Source organism: Somniosus microcephalus, chromosome 34, assembly GCF_052327205.1.
Source record: "Somniosus microcephalus isolate GS21.2 chromosome 34, FLI_Smic_1.0, whole genome shotgun sequence".
NCBI classification, from domain to species: Eukaryota; Metazoa; Chordata; class Chondrichthyes; order Squaliformes; family Somniosidae; genus Somniosus; species Somniosus microcephalus.
In genome coordinates this window covers 7,110,742-7,131,045 of record NC_141020.1, presented here as the reverse complement: position 1 = coordinate 7,131,045, position 20,304 = coordinate 7,110,742, and the positions used below count along the sequence as shown (strand labels likewise).

Sequence of the window (20,304 nt, the reverse complement as noted above, 5' to 3'; positions counted from 1 at the left end):
CGGTCTCACCAAGGCCCTGTACAATTGGAGCAAGACTTCCTTACTCTTATACTCCAACCCCCTTGCAATAAAGGCCAACATGCCATTTGCCTTCCTTATTGCTTGCTGTACCTGCATGCTAGCTTTCTGTGTTTCTTGCACGAGGACACCCAAATCTCTCTGAACACCAACATTTGAAAGTTTATCACCATTTAAAAAATAGTTTTTCTATTCTTCCTACCAAAGTGAAGACGCTCCTTAAAACCTACCTCTTTGACTAAGCTTTGGGTCACCCATCCTAATATCTCCTTATGTGGCTCGGTGTCAAATTCTGTTTGATTACGCTGCTGTGAAGGGCCTTGGGACGTTTTACTACGTTAAAGGTGCTAGATAAATGCACCTTGTTGTTGTTCGTCTAGCGAGGGACATCAGCCTTACAGAGTTGGAGCAGCAGTGAGATGAACTTGCTCTGCTTGAACTTCTCTCCAGTTCATCTGGCAAACAAATGGAGTGACGTTCAAGGAGGTTAAGAACAGCTAAAGAACTGATTCAACCTCGGGGCTGTGCTGACCTTCATGCTGTATTCAAACGTCACTTTTGTGACTTGCTCGCGCAGCGGTGTTGAGAATCCGTATCCGTGTCGTCACTGAGCTAAGTTAGCCCATAGACACCGATACCATGTAGGGCAAAAAAAACTGCACTGCCGCAAAGCCCAGCATTGTGTGACACTCAGTTCATCACCTCCAACGGCCCCCACTAACGATTGGCCTGCAATCACCAGTACCTCAGCCTGAGTTACCCCTTAATCTTCTAAATTCCAAGGAATACAACCACTGTTCGCTTTAAGTTTTTTTTTGATGCGTGGCCCCTTTAAGGGACATTCAAAATAACGCGAATGCGCGTTTTTCCCTATTTAAATGCCGGTGAGCTGGCGCGGGAGCTGCGGAAGAGAGTCCCAAACTTCTACCACCCTTTGTGTGTAGAAGTGTTTCCTAATTTCACTCCTGAAAGATCTGGCTCTAATTTTTAGGCTGTGATAAATGGCAGTTGGAAACATTACCTGTAAACATCTGACATGATTCTCTGACTATATAAGCTGTGTCTTATGCATTTCTCCACTTCACCTGATGAAGGAGCAGCGCACCGAAAGCTTGTGATTTCAAATAAAGCTGTTGGACTATAACCTGGTGTTGTGTGACTTCTTACATTTGTCCACCCCAGTCCAACTCCGGCATCTCCACACCAGGGCTTAAAGGGAACATTGACTACAACCCCAGCCGAAAAAGCCCTCTCCAGGCAGAGAACCAAAGCTGGGTGTTTGCCACAGTTCAAGTGGACGTGGTAGGAAAATATTATACACTCATCATTACACTTTGCCGAAATCCTAGTGATAACCTGCTCTACGTTAGAACGCATTTCCCGTGCTAGATGCAGATATATGGTTACTTATATAGCAACATAGGAACAGGAGGAGGCCATTGAGCCCCTCGAGCCTGCTCCGCCATTCAATGAGATCATGGCTGATCTGCGACCAAACTCCATCTACCCGCCTTTGGCCCATATCCCTTAATACCTTTGGTTAACAAAAATCTATCAGTCTCAGATTTAAAATTAACAATTGATCTAGCATCAATTGCCGTTTGCGGAAGAGTCCCAAACTTCTACCACCCTTTGTGTGTAGAAGTGTTTCCTAATTTCACTCCTGAAAGATCTGGCTCTAATTTTTAGGCTATGTCACCCAATCATAGACTCCCCAACCAGCGGAAATAGTTTCTCTCTATCGACCTGATCAGTTCCTCTTAATATCTTGAAGACTTCGATCAAATCACCCCTTAACCTTCTAAATTCCAGGGAATACAACCAATGTGCGCTTTAAGTTTTTTTGGCTGCGTGACCCCTTTAAGGCCCATTCAAAATACCGCGAAGGCGGGTTTTTTCCTATTTAAAAGCCGGTGAGCCGGCGCGGGAGCTGCTGAGCGACGTAGCTGAAAGGGAACATTGACTACCCCAGTTTGGGTAATTTCTCCTCGCAATTTAACCCTTGGAGCCCAGCTATCATATCTACTTCATTTTTTTTTTTGGGGGGGGGGGGGGGGGGGGGTCATTTTGTCTTACTCACCAGAAGGGCTTTAATTGACTCACTGATTATTCTTTTCTCATTCTCCAACGTCTCTATTTCCTCCTGCACTTTCACCAGTTGCTTCCACGTGGACACCTGTTGGGGAGGAATAATTGGGAATAGTAAACAAGGCAGAATCATTGTGTTGTTTTCAAAGTGCCCCGAGCAATATTTCAAAGCAGGACAAAGCTAAGTAAAAAAAAAAAACATTAATAATTCACACTAAGCTGACTAGCCCATCTTTATATCTTAAAAACTTACATCTGCACTTCCTGTCAATGTTTTCCACTATATATTCTTATATGTCAACATTTATATCTGTAAACTTGTCACAGTGCGATTACACCCTCCCTCTCCCAGTAAAGGCACCACTAGCCAAAGGGAGTAATTAGGTTTGCAGCCGTGGCTCAGTGGGTAGCACTCTCGCCTCGGAGTCAGAAGGTTGTGGGTTCAAGTATAAAATCTAGGCTGACACGCCAGTGCAGTACCGTGACGACACTTCAAAAAGTACTTCATGGGCTGTAAAGCGCTTTGGGACGTCCTGAGGTCGTGAAAGCCATTATAGAAAATGCAAGACTTTCTTTCTTCATTACAGCGTGTTAAGTTTACAAATGTGATCACAGGACTAAATAATAGAAAGAAGAGCTAAATGTGTAGTTTTAAAATGGGGACTGAATTATGTTTGCCTACCTTGGTCCGGTTATCCCCGGCTGTCAACCTCGCTTCACCTGAAGACTGTACTTGGTCTCGAGTCGCCTCGTGCAATGCCACGAGAGATCGACATGTAATATATTGAAAAATCTTACAACGGCATGCCTTTCATGTCAGCTTTTTCTCCATTATAGCATCTTGGGGCTCTCGTTTGCACTGCCACCTCAGAGAGCAGACGGGGCCTCGGTTTAACGTCCCATTCGAAAGACGGCACCTCTGACAGTGCGGCACTCCCTCAGCACTGCACTGGGAGTGTCAGCCAAGATTTCTGTGCTCGAGTCTCTGGAGTGGGACTTGAACCCACAACCTACTGACTGAGAGGAGAGAGTGCTACCCGCTGAGCCACGGCTGACACAAACACTCTCACTGATGCACATTCTCACTTTCCAGCAGGGTCACTGGGTAGTGATTAGGAGCATGGAGCTCTGGCTAATTGTTCTCCCCCCTCACTAACCTGGGGAGACACTCACTCCTGGGGAGGGGGGGGGGGGGGGGGTGGTGAGGATGGGTAGGGAAGAGGAATGCACTCAGCCAATCCAGTACTGCCCTGGAGTCAAGAACATAGGAAGGCCGTTCAGCCCCTCGAGCCTGTTCCGCCATTCAATAAGATCATGGCTAATCTGAAACCTAACTCCATCTACCCGCCTTTGGCCCATATCCCTTAATACCTTTGGTTAACGGAAAGCTATCAATCTCAGATTTGAAATTAACAATTGATCTAGCATCAATTGCTGTTTGCAGAAGAGAGTTCCAAACTTCTACCACCCTTTGTGCGTAGAAGTGTTTCCTAATTTCACTCCTGAAAGGCCTGGCTCTAATTTTTAGACTCTGCCCCCTCGTCCTAGACTCCCCAACCAGCGGAAATAGTTTCTCTCTCTCTACCCTCTCTGTTCCCCTTTATAGAGAAAAACAATCATGTTGTGTTTTATAGAGAGCATACACTGGTTTAAGGGGGGGGGGGGGGGAAGAAGGGAGTGTCACCTGCACAAGGGAGCAGAGGGGATATAGAGGGAAGTGAACCTACTATTCTATTTAAATATATAATTTAAATGTGTCCTGACCAATATTTACCCCTCAAACAACAAAACACATTATCTGGTCATTATCACATTGCTTTTTGTGGGAGCTTGCTGTGCGCAAATTAGCTGCCATGTTTCCTACATTACAACAGTGACTACACTTCAAAAAGTACTTCATTGGCTGTGAAGCGCTTTGGGGTGTCCGGTGGTCGTGAATGGCTCAACTTAAATGCAAGAGAACTTGCATTTATATAGCGCCTTTCATCACCTCAGGGCTCTAATTTTTAGACTATGCCCCTTAGTCCTAGCCTCCCCAACCAGCAGAAATAGTTTCTCTCCATCTACCCTCCCTGTTCCCCTTAATAGAGAAAAACAATCTTTTGTGTTTTGGAAAGCATGCACCAAAGGGGTGGGGAGTGTCAACAACAGCTTTTATTTATATAGCGCCTTTAACGTAGTAAAACATCCCAAGGCGCTGCACAGGAGTATTATAAGACAAAAAATTTGACACCAATCCACATAAGGATAAATTAAGGCAGGTGACCAAAAGCTTGGTCAAAGAGGTTGGCTTTAAAGAGTGTCTTAAAAGAGGAAAGAGAGGTAGCGAGGCAGAGAGGTTTAGGAAAGGAATTCCAGAGCTTAGGGCCTCGGCAACAGAAGGCACGGCCACCAAAGGTTGAGCAATTATAATCAGGGACGCTCAAGAGGGCAGAATTAGAGTGCAGAGATCTGAGGGGTGGGAGAGATTGTAGGGCTGAAGGAGATTACAGAGATAGGGAGGGGCGAAGTCATGGAGGGATTTGAAAACAAGGATGAGAATTTTGAAATCAAGGCGCTGCTTAACCGGGAGCCAATGTAGGTCAGCGAGCACAGGGGGTGATGGGTGAACGGGACTTGGTGCGAGTTAGGACACGGGCAGCCGAGTTTTGGATGACCTCAAGTTTACGTAGGGTGGAATGTGGGAGGCCAGTCAGGAGTGCGTTGGAATAGTCAAGTCTAGAGGTAACAAAGGCATGGATGAGGGTTTCAGCAGCGGATGAGCTGAGGCAAGGGGCGGAGACGGGGCGATGTTACGGAGGTGGAAGTAGGGGGTCTTAGTTACAGGGCGGGTATGTGGTCGGAAGCTCATTTCAGGGTCAAATATGACACCAAGGTTGCGAACAGTGTGGTTCAGCCTCAGACAGATGTTAAGGAGAGGGATGGAGTCGGTGGCTAGGGAACGGAGTTTGAATGGCTTCAGTCTTCCCAATATTTAATTGGAGAAAACTCCTGCTAATCCAAGAGCTGGATTTAGAGAAGGTGGAGAGAAGTGGTGGTGATGTGGGGCTGGGTGTCCCCGGCAAGTGAACCTACAATGTCAGACACATCCTCCCCGCTCAGCTCCCCCTTGCGTTTCTGCACATTGTCCAGCGCGGCCCGGGTATGCCGGCAGACGAAGCCCATGTCCAGCCGGGGCCTGTCGGAGTAGCCGCCCCGCACATGGTCGTACAGGCTGCTTCGGCCGCAGTAAGGCCGAGGGCGGAGGCAGGCCGGGGCCCGCGGCAGCAGAAAGGCGGCGGCCGCCTGAGGGAGAGAGCCGCCCCGCAACAGCTCCTGCAATCTGCGCGCCGCCATCTTGGCCGACCTCTGACCCGCCGGCCGGCGGCGTGAGAAGTGGTGCGTCCTGACGTCACCACACTGTCCGCCAATCAAAAGGGGACGCAGGCCGGTGACACAACGCTGAAGCGGGCGTGGCCGCCGGGAGGCGCTCGTGTCACGTGACGGGGGAGGGACAGCCAGCAGTGATGATCTATTCTTCAAAGGCCACTGTAAATTAATAAAACTTGAAAGGAAACTCACCCGCTATCTGGATGAACAAGTGAAGACGACCAAGAAGCTTGGAGAGACTGGGACCCCTGCCTTGTAGGCATGAGGGCTTGTGACTGTACAAAGAGCTGAGACTTGAGCTCTGTAAATGTTATTTACTGTAAAATGTTCAAATTAAAAAAATTAAAAAAACCCGCATTCCCACGGGGCACACGAAAAAAACCAAATTTGGTTGGCCGGGGTGATGATGCAGTCCAGTCCCCGCGGCGCCCACCGGTCCCAGAAGGACTGTCCTTGTGTTAAAAGTGTTTGCTTCAATCTTTTTCTCCCCTGTTCTTTGCCAAGCACTGTGATGCAAATTCTATTTACATGTGTCCTGGGGCCAACATTTACCCCTCAAACAACAAAACAAAAGCAGATTATGCAACAGTGACTGCACTTCACAAGTACTTCACAGAAATCACAGAAACCCCACAATGCAGATAGAGGCCATTTCGGCCCATCGAGCCTGCACCGACACATATCCCACCCGATCCCCGTAACCCCTACACCAACACATATCCCACTCTATCCCCGTAACCCCATGTAACTTCACTGGCTGTAAAGCGTTTTGGGACGTCCGGTGGTCGTGAAAGAATCACAGAATCATAGGATTTAGGGTTAATCCACAAATCATCCAATAGTACAGCACAGAAGGAGGCCATTCGGCCCATCGAGTCTGTGCCGGCTCTTTGAAAGAGCTCTCCCATTAGTCCCACTCCCCTGCTCTTTCCCCATAGCCCTGTAAATTTTATCTTTTCAAGTATTTATCCAATTACCTTTTGAAGGCTTCAATTCAATCTGTGTCCACTGCTCTATCAGGCAGTGCATTTCAAATCCTAAGCGCTCATTGTGTAAAAAAAGTTTTTCCTCATATTGCCTCTGGTTCTTTTGCCAATCACCTTAAATCTGTGCCTTCCATTAGCGATCCTTCAGCCATTGGAAAGTGTACAAGGAAAGAAAGAACTTGCATTTATATCGCGCCTTTCACCACCTCAGAACATCCCAAAGCACTTTACAGCCAATGCAATACTTTTGTTACTGTTGTAATATAGGAGCATTGCTCCATTCTTTGCATGTGATATTAAGATGACGTTGGTGACCATGTTAGTCGTCCTCTAAATGGAGCTATAATTCTATCTTAAGACTACTCTTTTCCCTTCTCCTCCCCCTGGCATTTGTTTCCACATCTTACCTGCTCCTTCTCTCCTCAAGATATTAACTGCTTGCTGGGGTACGGCTCCATGGGAACTCTCCTGTGCCTTGTCCTGGTTTCCCAGGCAGTGATTGCCAGAAGGCTATTCAACCATGGGGGTATCGCACCTGACCGCAATCCTGCCCTCACCTGACATCCAAAAGGTGACTTTAACTTTCTTCCTTCCCTGGTGTCAGCAGTGGGTCGCACTCTCGCGACACAGATGCCAGAAGGTCGTGGGTTCAAGTCCCACTCCAGAGACTTGAGCACTAAAATCCAGGCTGACACTCCCAGTGCAGTGCTGAGGGAGTGCCGCACTGTCGGAGGGGTCATCTTTTGGATGAGATGTTTAACAGAGGCCCCGTCTGCTCTCTCAGGTGGATGAAAAAGATCCCATGGCAATATTTTTAAGAGCAGTGGGCATAGAAAATTCTAATGAAATGCATGTGGAGGTAAGATTTTGAAGAATATTTTAAAGAAGGAGAAACTTATTTAACTTAATTTAGATAACTACCTTTGCAGTTGAAGTCCCGTTCACCCATCACCCCTGTGCTTGCTCACCTATGGGGCTCAGTATCAAATTTTGTTTTATAAAGCTCCCGGTTAAGCAATGGCTCGATTTAATAAATGTTCATCCTTGTTTTCAAATCGCTCCATGGCCTCGCCCCTCCCTATCTCTGTAACATCCTCCAGCCCTACAACCCTCCAAGATCTCTGCGCTCCTCCAATTCTGGCCTCTTGCGCATCCCCAATTTTAATCGCTCCACCATTGGTGGCCGTGCCTTCAGCTGCCTGGGCCCCAAGCTCTGGAACACCCTCCCTAAACCTCTCCGCCTCTCTCCTCCTTCAAGACACTCCTTAAAACCTACTTCTCTGACCAAGCTTCTGCCCTCATATCTCCTTATGTGGCTCAGTGTCAAATTTTGTTTGATAACGCTCCTGTGAAGCGCCTTGGGATGTTTTACTGCGTTAAAGGTGCTATATAAATACAAGTTGTTGTTGTTATCAAATCAAATCAAATCAAATCAACTTTTATTGTCATTGTTAGTGCATAAGTGCAGTACAACAAAATGTAGGCTTGCAATGTCTAATGCAAATTTTCTGCCAGTTCTCACTTATTTTAGATAAACAATTGCAGTTGAAGTTTCCTGAGGACCCTGGCAGGTTTTTTTTGCATTAACTGACAAGGCACCCTGGACCCTGAGTCAGAAGATTGGGGGTTCAAGTCCCACTCCAGAAACTTGAGCACAAAATCCAGGCTGACACTCCCAGTGCTGTACTGAGGGAATGCTGCATGGTCAGAGTGTGATGAAATATTCCATTCATCACTCATCAGTATTTCTCTGCCTGTGACTGTGGTTGGTTTCAGTTTCATTTCCATTGTATTGTACTGTGTGTAGGGCTCCGCCCATACCTGGCTCCTATGTAAGCTGGCCCAGCCTGCAGCACATCCAGTACGGCAGACCTCTGGATGGAAGATACATTCTCCTCTGTGTGTTACCTTCTAAGTCAATAAAAGCCTTGTTTTGTTTCGCTAACATCGAGTCTCGGATTTATTGAGGCACATCACAGAGGTGCCGTCTTTCAGATGAGACGTTAAACTGAGGTCCCGTCTGCTCTCTCAGGTGGACGTAAAAGATCCCGCGGCATTATTTCGAAGAAGAGCAGGGGGAGTTCTCCCCGGTGTTCTGGAATCAATATTTATCCCTCAACCAACATCACTAAAAAGATGATCTGGTCATTATCACATTGCTGTTTGTTGGAGCTTGCTGTGCGCAATCTGGCTGCCACGTTTCCTACATTACAACAGCGACTGCACTTCAAAGATACTTCATTGTCTGTAAAATGCTTTGGGACGTCCGGAGGTCATGAATGGCGCTGTAGAACTGCAAGTCTTTCTTTCTTTTATCTCAAGTAAACTATGATTTAAATTACCTTAGTAATACTATTTCATCTAAAACAATACTGATGACAAAACAACTTGCATTTATATAGAGCCTTTATCGTAGCAAACGTCTTTCATTTATTTTTATATTTCTTTAAAGGTCGCATTTATTTCCAACACCAGAGGACAAAAAGCAATGCCTAGTGGGGAGCTGTTGATTGATTGACAGGTCTGATGGGATAATTGACAGGTCTGATGGGGATGAATGACAGGTCTGATGGGATAATTCAAAGGTCTCATGGAGATGATTGACAGGTCTGATGGGGATGATTGACAGGTCTGATGGAGATGATTGACAGGTCTGATGGGGATGATTGACAGGTCTGATGGAGATGATTGACAGGCCTGATGGAGATGATTCACAGGTCTGATGGGGATGATTGACAGGCTTGATGGAGATGATTGACAGGCCTGATGGAGATGATTGACAGGTCTGATGGAGATGATTGACAGGCCTGATGGAGATGATTGACAGGTCTGATGGAGATGATTGACAGGTCTGATGGAGATGATTGACAGGTCTGATGGGGATGATTGACAGGTCTGATGGAGATGATTGACAGCTCTGATGGGGATGATTGACAGGCCTGATGGAGATGATTGACAGGTCTGATGGAGATGATTGACAGGTCTGATGGAGATGATTGACAGGCCTGATGGAGATGATTGACAGGTCTGATGGGGATGATTGACAGGCCTGATGGAGATGATTGACAGCCCTGATGGGGATGATTGACAGGTCTGATGGGGATGATTGACAGGTCTGATGGGGATGATTGACAGGTCCGATGGGGATAATTGACAGGTCCGATGGGGATAATTGACAGGTCTGTTGGGATAATTGACAGGTCTGATGGGGATAATTGACAGGTCTGATGGGGATAATTGACAGGTCTGATGGGGATGATTGACAGGTCTGATGGGATAATTGACAGGGCTGTTGGGATAATTGACAGGTCTGATGGGGATAATTGACAGGCCTGATGGGGATGATTGACAGGTCTGATGGGAATGATTGACAGGCCTGATGGGGATGATTGACAGGCCAGATGGGATAATTGACAGGTCTGATGGGGATAATTGACAGGTCTGATGGGGATAATTGACAGGCCTGATGGGGATGATTGACAGGTCTGATGGGATAATTGACAGGTCTGATGGAGATGATTGACAGGTCTGATGGGATAATTGACAGGTCTGATGGGAATGATTGACAGGCCTGATGGGGATGATTGACAGGTCTGATGGGATAATTGACAGGTCTGATGGGGATAATTGACAGGTCTGTTGGGATAATTGACAGGTCTGATGGGGATAATTGACAGGTCTGATGGGAATAATTGACAGGTCTGATGGGGATGATTGACAGGTCTGATGGGATAATTGACAGATCTGTTGGGATAATTGACAGGTCTGATGGGGATAATTGACAGGTCTGATGGGGATAATTGACAGGCCTGATGGGGATGATTGACAAGTCGGATGGGATAATTGACAGGTCTGATGGGGATGATTGACAGGTCTGATGGGATAATTGACAGGTCTGATGGGAATGATTGACAGGCCTGATGGGGATGATTGACAGGTCTGATGGGATAATTGACAGGTCTGATGGGGATAATTGACAGGTCTGATGGGGATAATTGACAGATCTGATGGGATAATTGACAGGTCTGATGGGATGATTGACAGGTCTGATGGGGATGATTGACAGGTCTGATGGGATAATTGACAGGTCTGATGGAATAATTGACAGGTCTAATGGGAATGATTGACATGTCTGTTGGGATGATTGACAGGCCTGATGGGGATGATTAACAGGTCTGATGGGATAATTGACAGGCCTGATGGGATGATTGACAGGTCTGATGGGAATGATTGACAGGTCTGATGGGATAATTGACAGGTCTGATGGGATAATTGACAGGTCTGATGGAGATGATTGACAGGCCTGATGATGGCGATGATTGACAGGTCTGATGGGGATGATTGACAGGTCTGATGGGGATGATTGACAGGTCTGATGGAGATGATTGACAGGTCTGATGGGGATGATTGACAGGTCTGATGGGATAATTGACAGGTCTGATGGGATAATTGACAGGTCTGATGGAGATGATTGACAGGCCTGATGATGGCGATGATTGACAGGTCTGATGGGGATGATTGACAGGTCTGATGGGGATGATTGACAGGTCTGATGGAGATGATTGACAGGTCTGATGGGGATGATTGACAGGTCTGATGGGGATGATTGACAGGTCTGTTGGAGATGATTGACAGGTCTGATGGGGATGATTGACAGGTCTGATGGGGATGATTGACAGGTCTGATGGGGATGATTGACAGGTCTGTTGGAGATGATTGACAGGTCTGATGGGAATGATTGACAGGTCTGATGGAGATGATTGACATGTCTGTTGGGATGATTGACAGGTCTGATGGGGATGATTGACAGGTCTGATGGGAATGATTGACAGGTCTGATGGGATAATTGACAGGTCTGATGGGATAATTGACAGGTCTGATGGGATAATTGATAGGACTGATGGAGATGATTGACAGGCCTGATGATGGAGATGATTGACAGGTCTGATGGGGATGATTGACAGGTCTGATGGGGATGATTGACAGGTCTGATGGGGATGATTGACCGGTCTGATGGGGATGATTGACAGGCCTGTTGGAGATGATTGACAGGTCTGATGGGGATGATTGACTGGTCTGATGGGGATGATTGACAGGTCTGATGGGGATGATTGACAAGTCTGTTGGAGATGATTGACAGGTCTGATGGGAATGATTGACAGGTCTGATGGAGATGATTGACATGTCTGTTGGGATGATTGACAGGTCTGATGGGGATGATTGACAGGTCTGATGGAGATGATTGACAGGTCTGATGGAGATGATTGACAGGTCTGATGGGGATGATTGACAGGTCTGTTGGAGATGATTGACAGGTCTGATGGGAATGATTGACAGGTCTGATGGAGATGATTGACATGTCTGTTGGGATGATTGACATGGCTGTTGGGATGATTGACAGGTCTGATGGAGATGATTGACAGGTCTGATGGAGATGATTGACATGTCTGTTGGGATGATTGACATGTCAGCACGGTGGCATAGTGGTTAGCACTGTTGCCTCACAGCGCCAGGGACCCGGGTTCGAATCCGGCCTCAGGTGACTGTCTGTGTGGAGTTTGCACATTCTCCCCGTGTTTGCGTGGGTTTCCTCCGGGTGCTCCGGTTTCCTCCCACAGTCCAAAGATGTGCGGGTTAGGATGATTGGCTATGATAAATTGACCCTTAGTGTTAGGGGGATTAAATACGTGGGGTTACGGGGATAGGGTGGGATATGTGTTGGTGTAGGGGTTACGGGGATCGGGTGGGACATGTGTCAGTGCAGGCTCGATGGGCCGAAATGGCCTCTATCTGCACTGTGGGGTTTCTGTGATTTCTGTGATGTCTGTTGGGATGATTGACAGGTCTGATGGGGATGATTGACAGGTTTGATGGGGATGTTTGACAGGTCTGATGGGGATGATTGACAGGTCTGATGGAGATGATTGACAGGTCTGATGGAGATGATTGACAGGTCCGATGACGTCACCCCGGATCACGTGAGGGCTGGTCTGGGACGGGGCGGGGCCCCTCGGAGAGAAGAAGTGACGCGATACCCCCTCGGAGAGAGGAAGTGACGCGAGGCGCGGTCCGGGGAGCCAGCGAGTGATGGACGCGGCGGCTAAGGAGCGGGAGGCGGTGGGCCTGGTGGCCGAGGCCGAGAGGAAAGTGCGCTCGGCCCGCTCCTTCATGGCCAATCTGTTCGGGTGAGCGCCTGGGACTGCGGGGGAGAAAGAGAGACTGCTGTTACTAGGCCTCAGGCTTCATCTGCTTAATAAACCCCAGGCCCTGGGTCACTAGTTGCTGGTTAATAAAACCCAGGCCCCGGGTCACTAGTTTCTGGTTAATAAACCCCAGGCTCTGGGTCACTAGTTACTGGTTAATAAACCCCAGGCCCCGGGTCACTAGTTACTGGTTAATAAACCCCAGGCCCCGGGTCACTAGTTACTGGTTAATAAACCCCGGGTTACTGGTTAATAAATCCCAGGCCCTGGGTCACTAGTTACTGGTTAATAAACCCCAGGCCCTAGGTCACTAGTTACTGGTTAATAAACCCCGGGTCACTAGTTTCTGGTTAATAAACCCCAGGCCCTGGGTTACTAGTTTCTGGTTAATAAACCCCAGGCCCTGGGTCACTAGTTACTGGTTAATAAACCCTGGGTCACTAGTTACTGGTTAATAAACCCCAGGCCCTGGGTTACTAGTTACTGGTTAATAAACCCACAGGCCCCGGGTCACTAGTTTCTGGTTAATGAACCCCAAGCCCCGGGTCACTAGTTACTGGTTAATAAACCCTGGGTCACTAGTTATTACTGGTTAATAAATCCCAGGCCCTGGGTCAGTGTAGTTTCTGGTTAATAAACCCCAGGCCCTGGGTCACTAGTTTCTGGTTAATAAGCTCCAGGCCCCGGGTCACTAGTTACTGGTTAATAACCCACAGGCCCTGGATCACTAGTTACTGGTTAATAAACCCCGGGTTACTGGTTAATAAACCCCAGGCCCTGGGTCACTAGTTTCTGGTTAATAAACCCCAGGCCCTGGGTCACTAGTTTCTGGTTAATAAACCCCAGGCCCTGGGTCACTAGTTTCTGGTTAATAAACCCCAGGCCCCAGGTCACTAGTTTCTGGTTAATAAACCCCAGGCCCTGGGTTACTAGTTTCTGGTTAATAAACCCCAGGTCCTGGGTCAGTGTAGTTTCTGGTTAACAAACCCCAGCCCCTGGGGTTACTGTAGGGGTTGATTATTAAGCCTAGCCCCAAGGAGGTCTACTTTTGTGCTCTGTGTAGCTTTTGAGTCCATAATCTAATCTGACACTTCACTGTTGCATTGCTGAGAGCTGCTGTCTTTTTTTTGTAGGCTGTTAAAACTGGGTTCTATCTGGGCAGCTGAATACTCTGTTTCTCTCTCCATGGATGCTGCCCTGGCCTGCTGAGTTTTCCCAGCATTTTCTGTTATTTTGGATTTCCAGCATCCGCAGTATTTTGCAATTGTAAAAGATCTGATGGTACTATACAAGGAGTTAGTGTCTTTAATTCCTCCAATAACACCTCCATAAAACAGATTACCTGCTCATTAATCTTGCTTGCTGTCTATGGGACCTGGTCAGTGTGCATATTGGCTGTTTTAAAATTCTCATCCTTGTTCTCAAATCCCTCCATGGCCTGGCCTCGCCCCTCCCGATCTCTGTAATCTCCTCCAGCCCCACAACCCCCCCCCCCCCCCCGAGATCTCTGCGTATCTCTAATCTTTGCCTCTTGTGCATCCCCGATTTTCATCGCTCCACCATTGGTGGCCTTGTCTTCAGCTGCCTGGGCTCTAAGCTCTGGAATTCCCTCCCTAAACCTCTCCACCTCTCTCTTCTCCTTTTAAGACGCTCCTTAAAATCTACATCTTTGACCCAGCTTTTGGTCGCATGTCCTAATATCTCCTTATGTGGCTCGGTGTCAAATTTTGTTTAAAAACGCTCCTGTGAAGCGCTTTGGGATGTTTTACGACTTTAAAGGCGCTATATAAATACACGTTGTTGTGCTTACTCACATAAGTGACTGCACTTCAAACAGTAACTGGATGTGAAGTGATTTGGGCTGTCCTGAAGGATGTGATACGGTGCGAGTTCCTCCTTTCCAGTCGAAACTATATTCCTGAGGGCTTGGTGTAGCAGGGCAAGTCATTTCTGGAAGGCATGTTGGTCCTTGAGCTTGGCAACAACAGGCTTAGGTTGGCATCGATAAGTTTAATGCGTTTGGTTAGGCTCAGTTTGGCACGAGTCTGCTGAGCACCCTGGTTTGGAGCTGAATTGTTTTGGTAAACGGTCTGTTCAGGGTTTCTTACGGACCACTTTAATTTTAGAAACAATATCTGATCCATTCAAGATAATACACCTAAAATCTCAGATTAAGTCTCTTTAAATAGATGAATTTGTGCTTTATTTCCAAACCGATGCATTGGCGAGTTTAACTGGGTGTGAAATTTAACAGGACTGATTCAGCATTAATTGCCATCGGCATTTTTATGCTGACTCTGACTGGTAACTAAGCACTAACTGGCCATACAATTTTGCTTGGTTGACATGCCGCACCAGTGCTAGAGTTCAATTTAATGCATTTCTATAGCGCCTTCCATGACCTCAGGATGTCCCAAAGCGCCTTACAGCCAATGGTCACTGTTGTAATGTAGAAAACACAGCAGCCAATTTGCGCTCAGCAAGCTCCCACAAAGCGCAGTGAGATAATGACCAGATCATGTGTTAGTGATGTTGCCATGGGATCTTTTATGTCCACCTGAGGGGGTCAGACGGGGCCTCGGTTTAACGTCTCATCCGAAAGGCGGCACCTCCGACAGTGCAGCGCTCCCTCGGCACTGCACTGGGAGTGTCCGCCTCGAGTACGTGCTGAAGTCTCTGGAGTGGGACTTGAACTCGCAAGCTTCTGACTCGGGTTCGAGTGCGACCACTGCCACGGCTGAGACACAAATGGTGCCTTGAACAGTACATTAGAAATGTCTGGGCTTTTGAGTCTTAAAATGCAGAGGTTTAGATTATATCTTTGGACTGAAATGATTGGCTGAAGCTTTGGCAGAAGAGAGTTGTGTTATCCCAGACTAACGGATCTGAGGCAATAGAAACATCTCTTGCACAAGAATAGCAGATTTAAGTAAATTGTGTAGATTTATTTTCAGCACCTTTTTAGACTTAATTAAAAATAAATGCTTGTAATCTCAAGAAAACCTCAATACGTAAACAGTCAGGTAAATGACTTATTATAAAACCTATAAACGGATTGTTGTAACCTATAAGAGATTGGGAATCCCTTTTTGTTTCTTGATGGGTCACTCTGATTGTAACAGCTGCCAAATGGGATGGGAGCTAAATCTCCTTGCACACTTTCAATTGCATTTGCTTGAGGATTTCTTCAAAGTTGCCTTTGCATTCTATTGTGGGGGTCCGTTACATGAGGCTGGCGTCCCTGATGTCTCCGATTTCTGTCCTCTCCCCAACATCTGTCTGGGGCTGAACCACACTGTTCGCAACCTTGGTGTCCTATTTGACCCTGAAATGAGCTTCCGACCACATATCCGTATAACACAGACCGCCTATTTCCACCTCCGTAACATCGCCCGTCTCCGCCCCGCCTCAGCTCATCCACTGCTGAAACCCTCATCCATGTCTTTGTTACCTCTAGACTTGACTATTCCAACGCACTCCTGGCCGGCCTCCCACATTCCACCCTACATAAACTTGAGGTCATCCAAAACTCGGCTGCCCGTGTCCTAACTCGCACCAAGTCCCGTTCGCCCATCACCCCCTGTGCTCGCTGACCTACATTGGCTCCCGGTTAAGCAGCGCCTCGATTTCAAAATTCTCATCCTTGTTTTCAAATCCCTCCATGGCCTCGCCCCTCCCTATCTCTGTAATCTCCTTCAGCCCCACAACCCCCCGAGATATCTGCGCTCCTCTAATTCTGCCCTCTTGAGCATCCCTGATTATAATCGCTCCACCATTGGTGGCCGTGCCTTCTGTTGCCTGGGCCCTAAGCTCTGGAATTCCCTCCCTAAACCTCTCCGCCTCCCTACCTCTCTTTCCCCCTTTAAGAAGCTCCTTAAAACCTACCTCTTTGACCAAGCTTTTGGTCACCTGCCCTAATTTATCCTTATTGGTGTCATTTTTTTGTCTTAAAATACTTCTGTGAAGCGCCTTGGGACGTTTTACTACATTAAAGGCGCTATATAAATACAAGTTGTTGTTTGTTGACTTGCTGGCATGTTATGTTGCATTGTATACCAACAATTGTTTTCTGCAATGATATTTGGGCCGCTGGTACTCTTGGGTGATGTGTAATTAAAACACAATGTACTAGTCATTTATTTTCTAAACTATTGCCCTTTGGCACTACTCTTCAACTTCTTTAAAAGTCCCGTTGAGAGCAGTGAACAATTTTGGCGCCATTAACATTATCCTGGTAGTACAGTATTGGAATTGATAGTATTTTGTGTCGGCCGTGGCTCAGTGGGCAGCACCGTCGCCTCTGAGCCAGAAGGTTGTGGTTTGAAGACTCACTCTCGAGACTTGAGCACAGAAATCCAGGCTGACACTCCCAGTGCTGTGCTGAGGAGGGAGCATGGATACGAGTTTGTATATTGCTTGTGACTGACTGTAACTTGCAGTTTCAGTACTGGATCCCTCTATTCCTGAAATACGAATCATATCCTATAGCTCCTCATCTGTCCTGTGTGCAGTTGGTTATTAATTGCCACAACATTCAGTGTTGCAATCGCAATCACTCCCTCCTGTTCAGCTTTGCAACTGAATAATTCTGTGGCAATATGGACACAGCTGCTTCCAGCTGAGCCTCTGTATAACCATGGTGGTGATTTTTAAATGCAACTTTTTGAAGATTTTGATGACACCACCGCCTGAACTTGACTGGAGTTGTGGAATGGCAGGTGCTGGTCTCGGACTTGTACGTCCAGGGCTGGCAGCGAGTTCTACTTTATGCATCACTGACTACCCGAGGATAGCTGAGCTCGGAGCATCCGTGGCTGCACACAAGATGCAGTACTTCTCGCCTGCATTCGAGTGCTAGCCTCTCTCTCTCGGGCAGTCCCTCGGAACCGAGGATGACTTGCTTCCACACGAAATGAGTTCTCAGGTGACTGATGAGTCCAATGCGGGACCGACAGTCTCTGTCACAGGTGGGGCAGACGGTGGTTGAAGGGGCGGGTGGGTGGGGTGCTTGGGTGGACGTGCGCTCCTTGCACTGCCTGCGCTTGGCTTCCGCTTGCTCCCGGCGAAGGGACTCGAGGTGTTCGGCGCCTTCCCGGATGCTTCTCCTCCACTTTGTGCGGTCTTGGGCCAGGGATTCCCAGGTGTCGGTGGGGATGTTACACTTTTTCAAGGAGGCTTTGAGGGTGTCCTCGAAGCATTTCCTCTGCCCACCTGGGGCTCTCTTGCTGCGTCGGAGCCCCGAGTAGAGCGCTTGTTTTGGGAGTCTCGTATTGGGCATGCGGATGATGTGTGACCCGTCAATCGGAGCTGATCAAGCGTGGTCAAAGCTTCGATGCTGGGGATGTTGGCCTGAGCGAGAACACTGACGTTGGTTGCATTTTATTAAAGGCCCCTGAGGGGCGTTTGCTGTTCCAGTTTGTCCGGTTTGAACTCGACTTTCGATTAGTCTGTATTTTCACTTGGTGTGCAGCCAAAGAAATGGGGATAATGCAGTTGCTTTTAGAGTAGTTTCACACCATAGTAGTACAACCAGCTCCCGACTTGTGGGCCGTGGGCAGTCAGTAGCGCCACCAAAATAAACATAACAAAATCGCTAACTCCAACCGCATGCAAGAGCCGCTTTTTACCGGGCCCTCCCTGCTGCCAGCCCTAACGAGTCCTGCAAGTTAAATCCATCCATGGTCTCGCCCTTTCCCCGTCTCTCTTACCTCCTCCAGAACTCGACTCGACTCTCTTTCCACCCCCCCCCCCAGCACTCTGTTCCAGACTCCGGCCTCTGGCATTCCCCTCTTCCTTTATCCCATTGTTGGCGGGCTTGCTTTGAGCTGGGCAGACTCTGCATTCTGGAATTCCCTCTTTAAGGATATTTTGCTGCAGTTGTACAGGGCCTTGGTGAGACCACACCTTGAGTATTGTGTGCAGTTTTAGTCGCCTTATGTGGTAAACCACGTTCACTATCGTATCACTGTTAGTAGTTAGCACTGTTCACCACTGTTCGTTATAACTGTATCACTGACCACTATTGTATCACGGTACGAGGTCGCCTCTTGCCACACTGCTATACCTGGGATGACCACCGCCGACTCCGCCTTGGCTCCACCCACCAGGCCAGGTATAAAGGTGAGCGACTGACTGGTATTCCTCCTGCTTGGATCGGATCACCCACGAGAGTGGGCTCTGTTATTTAGTCAATAAAAACCTTTAGTCACCTTCGTAACTCTTCGCCTTTTATTGGAGGAATTGATAGGTATATCAATTTTATTGACTAAATTTAATGATGTCCGACAACGAGTCACAACCGGCGGAGGAGCCACCAGCGCAGCTCCCAGGAGCACAGCCACACCAGCCAGCTTGGCTGCGAGCCCTCAGACCGCCGTACCTGGACCTGAACCCACGAGCAGCAAACTCAGCCGCAGACTTTAAACACTGGCTGGTCTGCTTCGAATCATACCTGAGAGAATCCAGCGTCCCTCAGGCATCCAAACTAAGTGTCCTGCAGGCGCAACTGAGCCCGAGAGTATACACTCTCATCGAGGACATGACTACCTACGAGACCGCCATCAACCTGCTGAAACAGAAGTACCGGACCCCGGTAAACTACATGTACGCTAGGCACCTCCTAAGATCACGGCCGCAACAGCCAGGAGAATCAGTAGCCGAATTCTCACAGGCGCTATATGCACTCGCCAGGAACTGTGACTTTAAATCGGTGTCGGCAGCCGAAAATACTGAAGATAATATCCGCGACGCATTCCTGAAAGGCCTACGGTCCGAGTACTCACGGCAAAGACTGCTGGAAGCTAAAGACCTCAGCATGGAAAAAGCTGAAGCCCTCGCTATCTCCCTGGAAGTGGCCCACCAAGATCAGGAAGCATTCACCAGGTACTGCTCGCGACCCTGGGACTCGGGCCCGACCCCTACCACAGCACCCTTCCCAGCGCCGCCCCCGGGACCTACCTCTGCGTCGGCGTCCCGGACCCGACCGGCCCCGCCACCCCCGGCACCGGCCCCGACATCGGGCATCCGCGATCGGGCCGCCGGCTGTTTTTTTTGTGGCCAGGAGAAGCACCCGAGGTCGCGCTGCCCAGCCAAGAACTCCACATGCAGAACCTGCCTGAAGAAAGGCCACTTCTCCAAGGCCTGCAGGAGCGGATCCTCAGAGGCCAGCAGTGCCGCATGCGAACTATGGGGGCGGCCATCTTCGTTTAGGGCAACTGAGGCCAGCATCCCCACACATGAGTCATGGGGGCGGCCATCTTTGTTTAGGGCAACTGAGGCCAGCATCCCCACACATGAGTCATGGGGGTGGCCATCTTTGATTAAGGCAACCGACCCCAATAGTGCCTCCTGTGAGCTACGGGGGCAGCCATCTTCTCCGTCATTTTGCCCTACCTCGTGGGAGACGCCATTTTACTCACCACGCCCGACCGCCTCGCCCGCAGATGACAACGACTCGCTCAGCTACACACTAGCTTCCGTCACCCTGGACCAAGCCCGCCCGCACCATCTGTCCAAGTCAATGATGGACATCAAAGTGAACGGCCACGCCACGACCTGCCTGTTCGACAGCGGAAGCACGGAGAGCTTCATCCACCCAGACGCGGTGAGCCACTACTCCCTCTCTGTCCTACCAACGCGCA

General features: G+C 48.4%; 2 protein-coding genes across 4 annotated transcripts in view; one reads left to right on the top strand and one right to left on the bottom strand.

Moving 5' to 3' along the window:
- Nucleotides 1-5,468, bottom strand: part of sars2 (seryl-tRNA synthetase 2, mitochondrial) — a 51,902-nt gene extending 46,434 nt beyond the window's left edge. For both annotated transcript variants that reach the window (XM_085973301.1, XM_085973302.1), the window contains exons 1-2: nt 5,182-5,468; nt 2,099-2,194 (exon numbers count right to left, since the gene is read on the bottom strand). In XM_085973301.1, the coding sequence (XP_085829427.1) occupies nt 2,099-2,194; nt 5,182-5,442 (357 nt within the window). In that variant the 5' untranslated portion in view covers nt 5,443-5,468. The remainder of the gene's footprint in view (nt 1-2,098; nt 2,195-5,181) is intronic.
- Nucleotides 5,469-12,490: 7,022 nt separating this feature from the next.
- The window catches only part of LOC147096701 (alpha-soluble NSF attachment protein), a 40,384-nt gene continuing 32,570 nt past the window's right edge, over nt 12,491-20,304 (top strand). The window contains exon 1 of one of the 2 annotated variants that reach the window (XM_085973300.1): nt 12,491-12,646. In XM_085973300.1, the coding sequence (XP_085829426.1) occupies nt 12,549-12,646 (98 nt within the window). In that variant the 5' untranslated portion in view covers nt 12,491-12,548. The remainder of the gene's footprint in view (nt 12,647-20,304) is intronic. The other variant, XM_085973299.1, reaches the window with a different exon arrangement.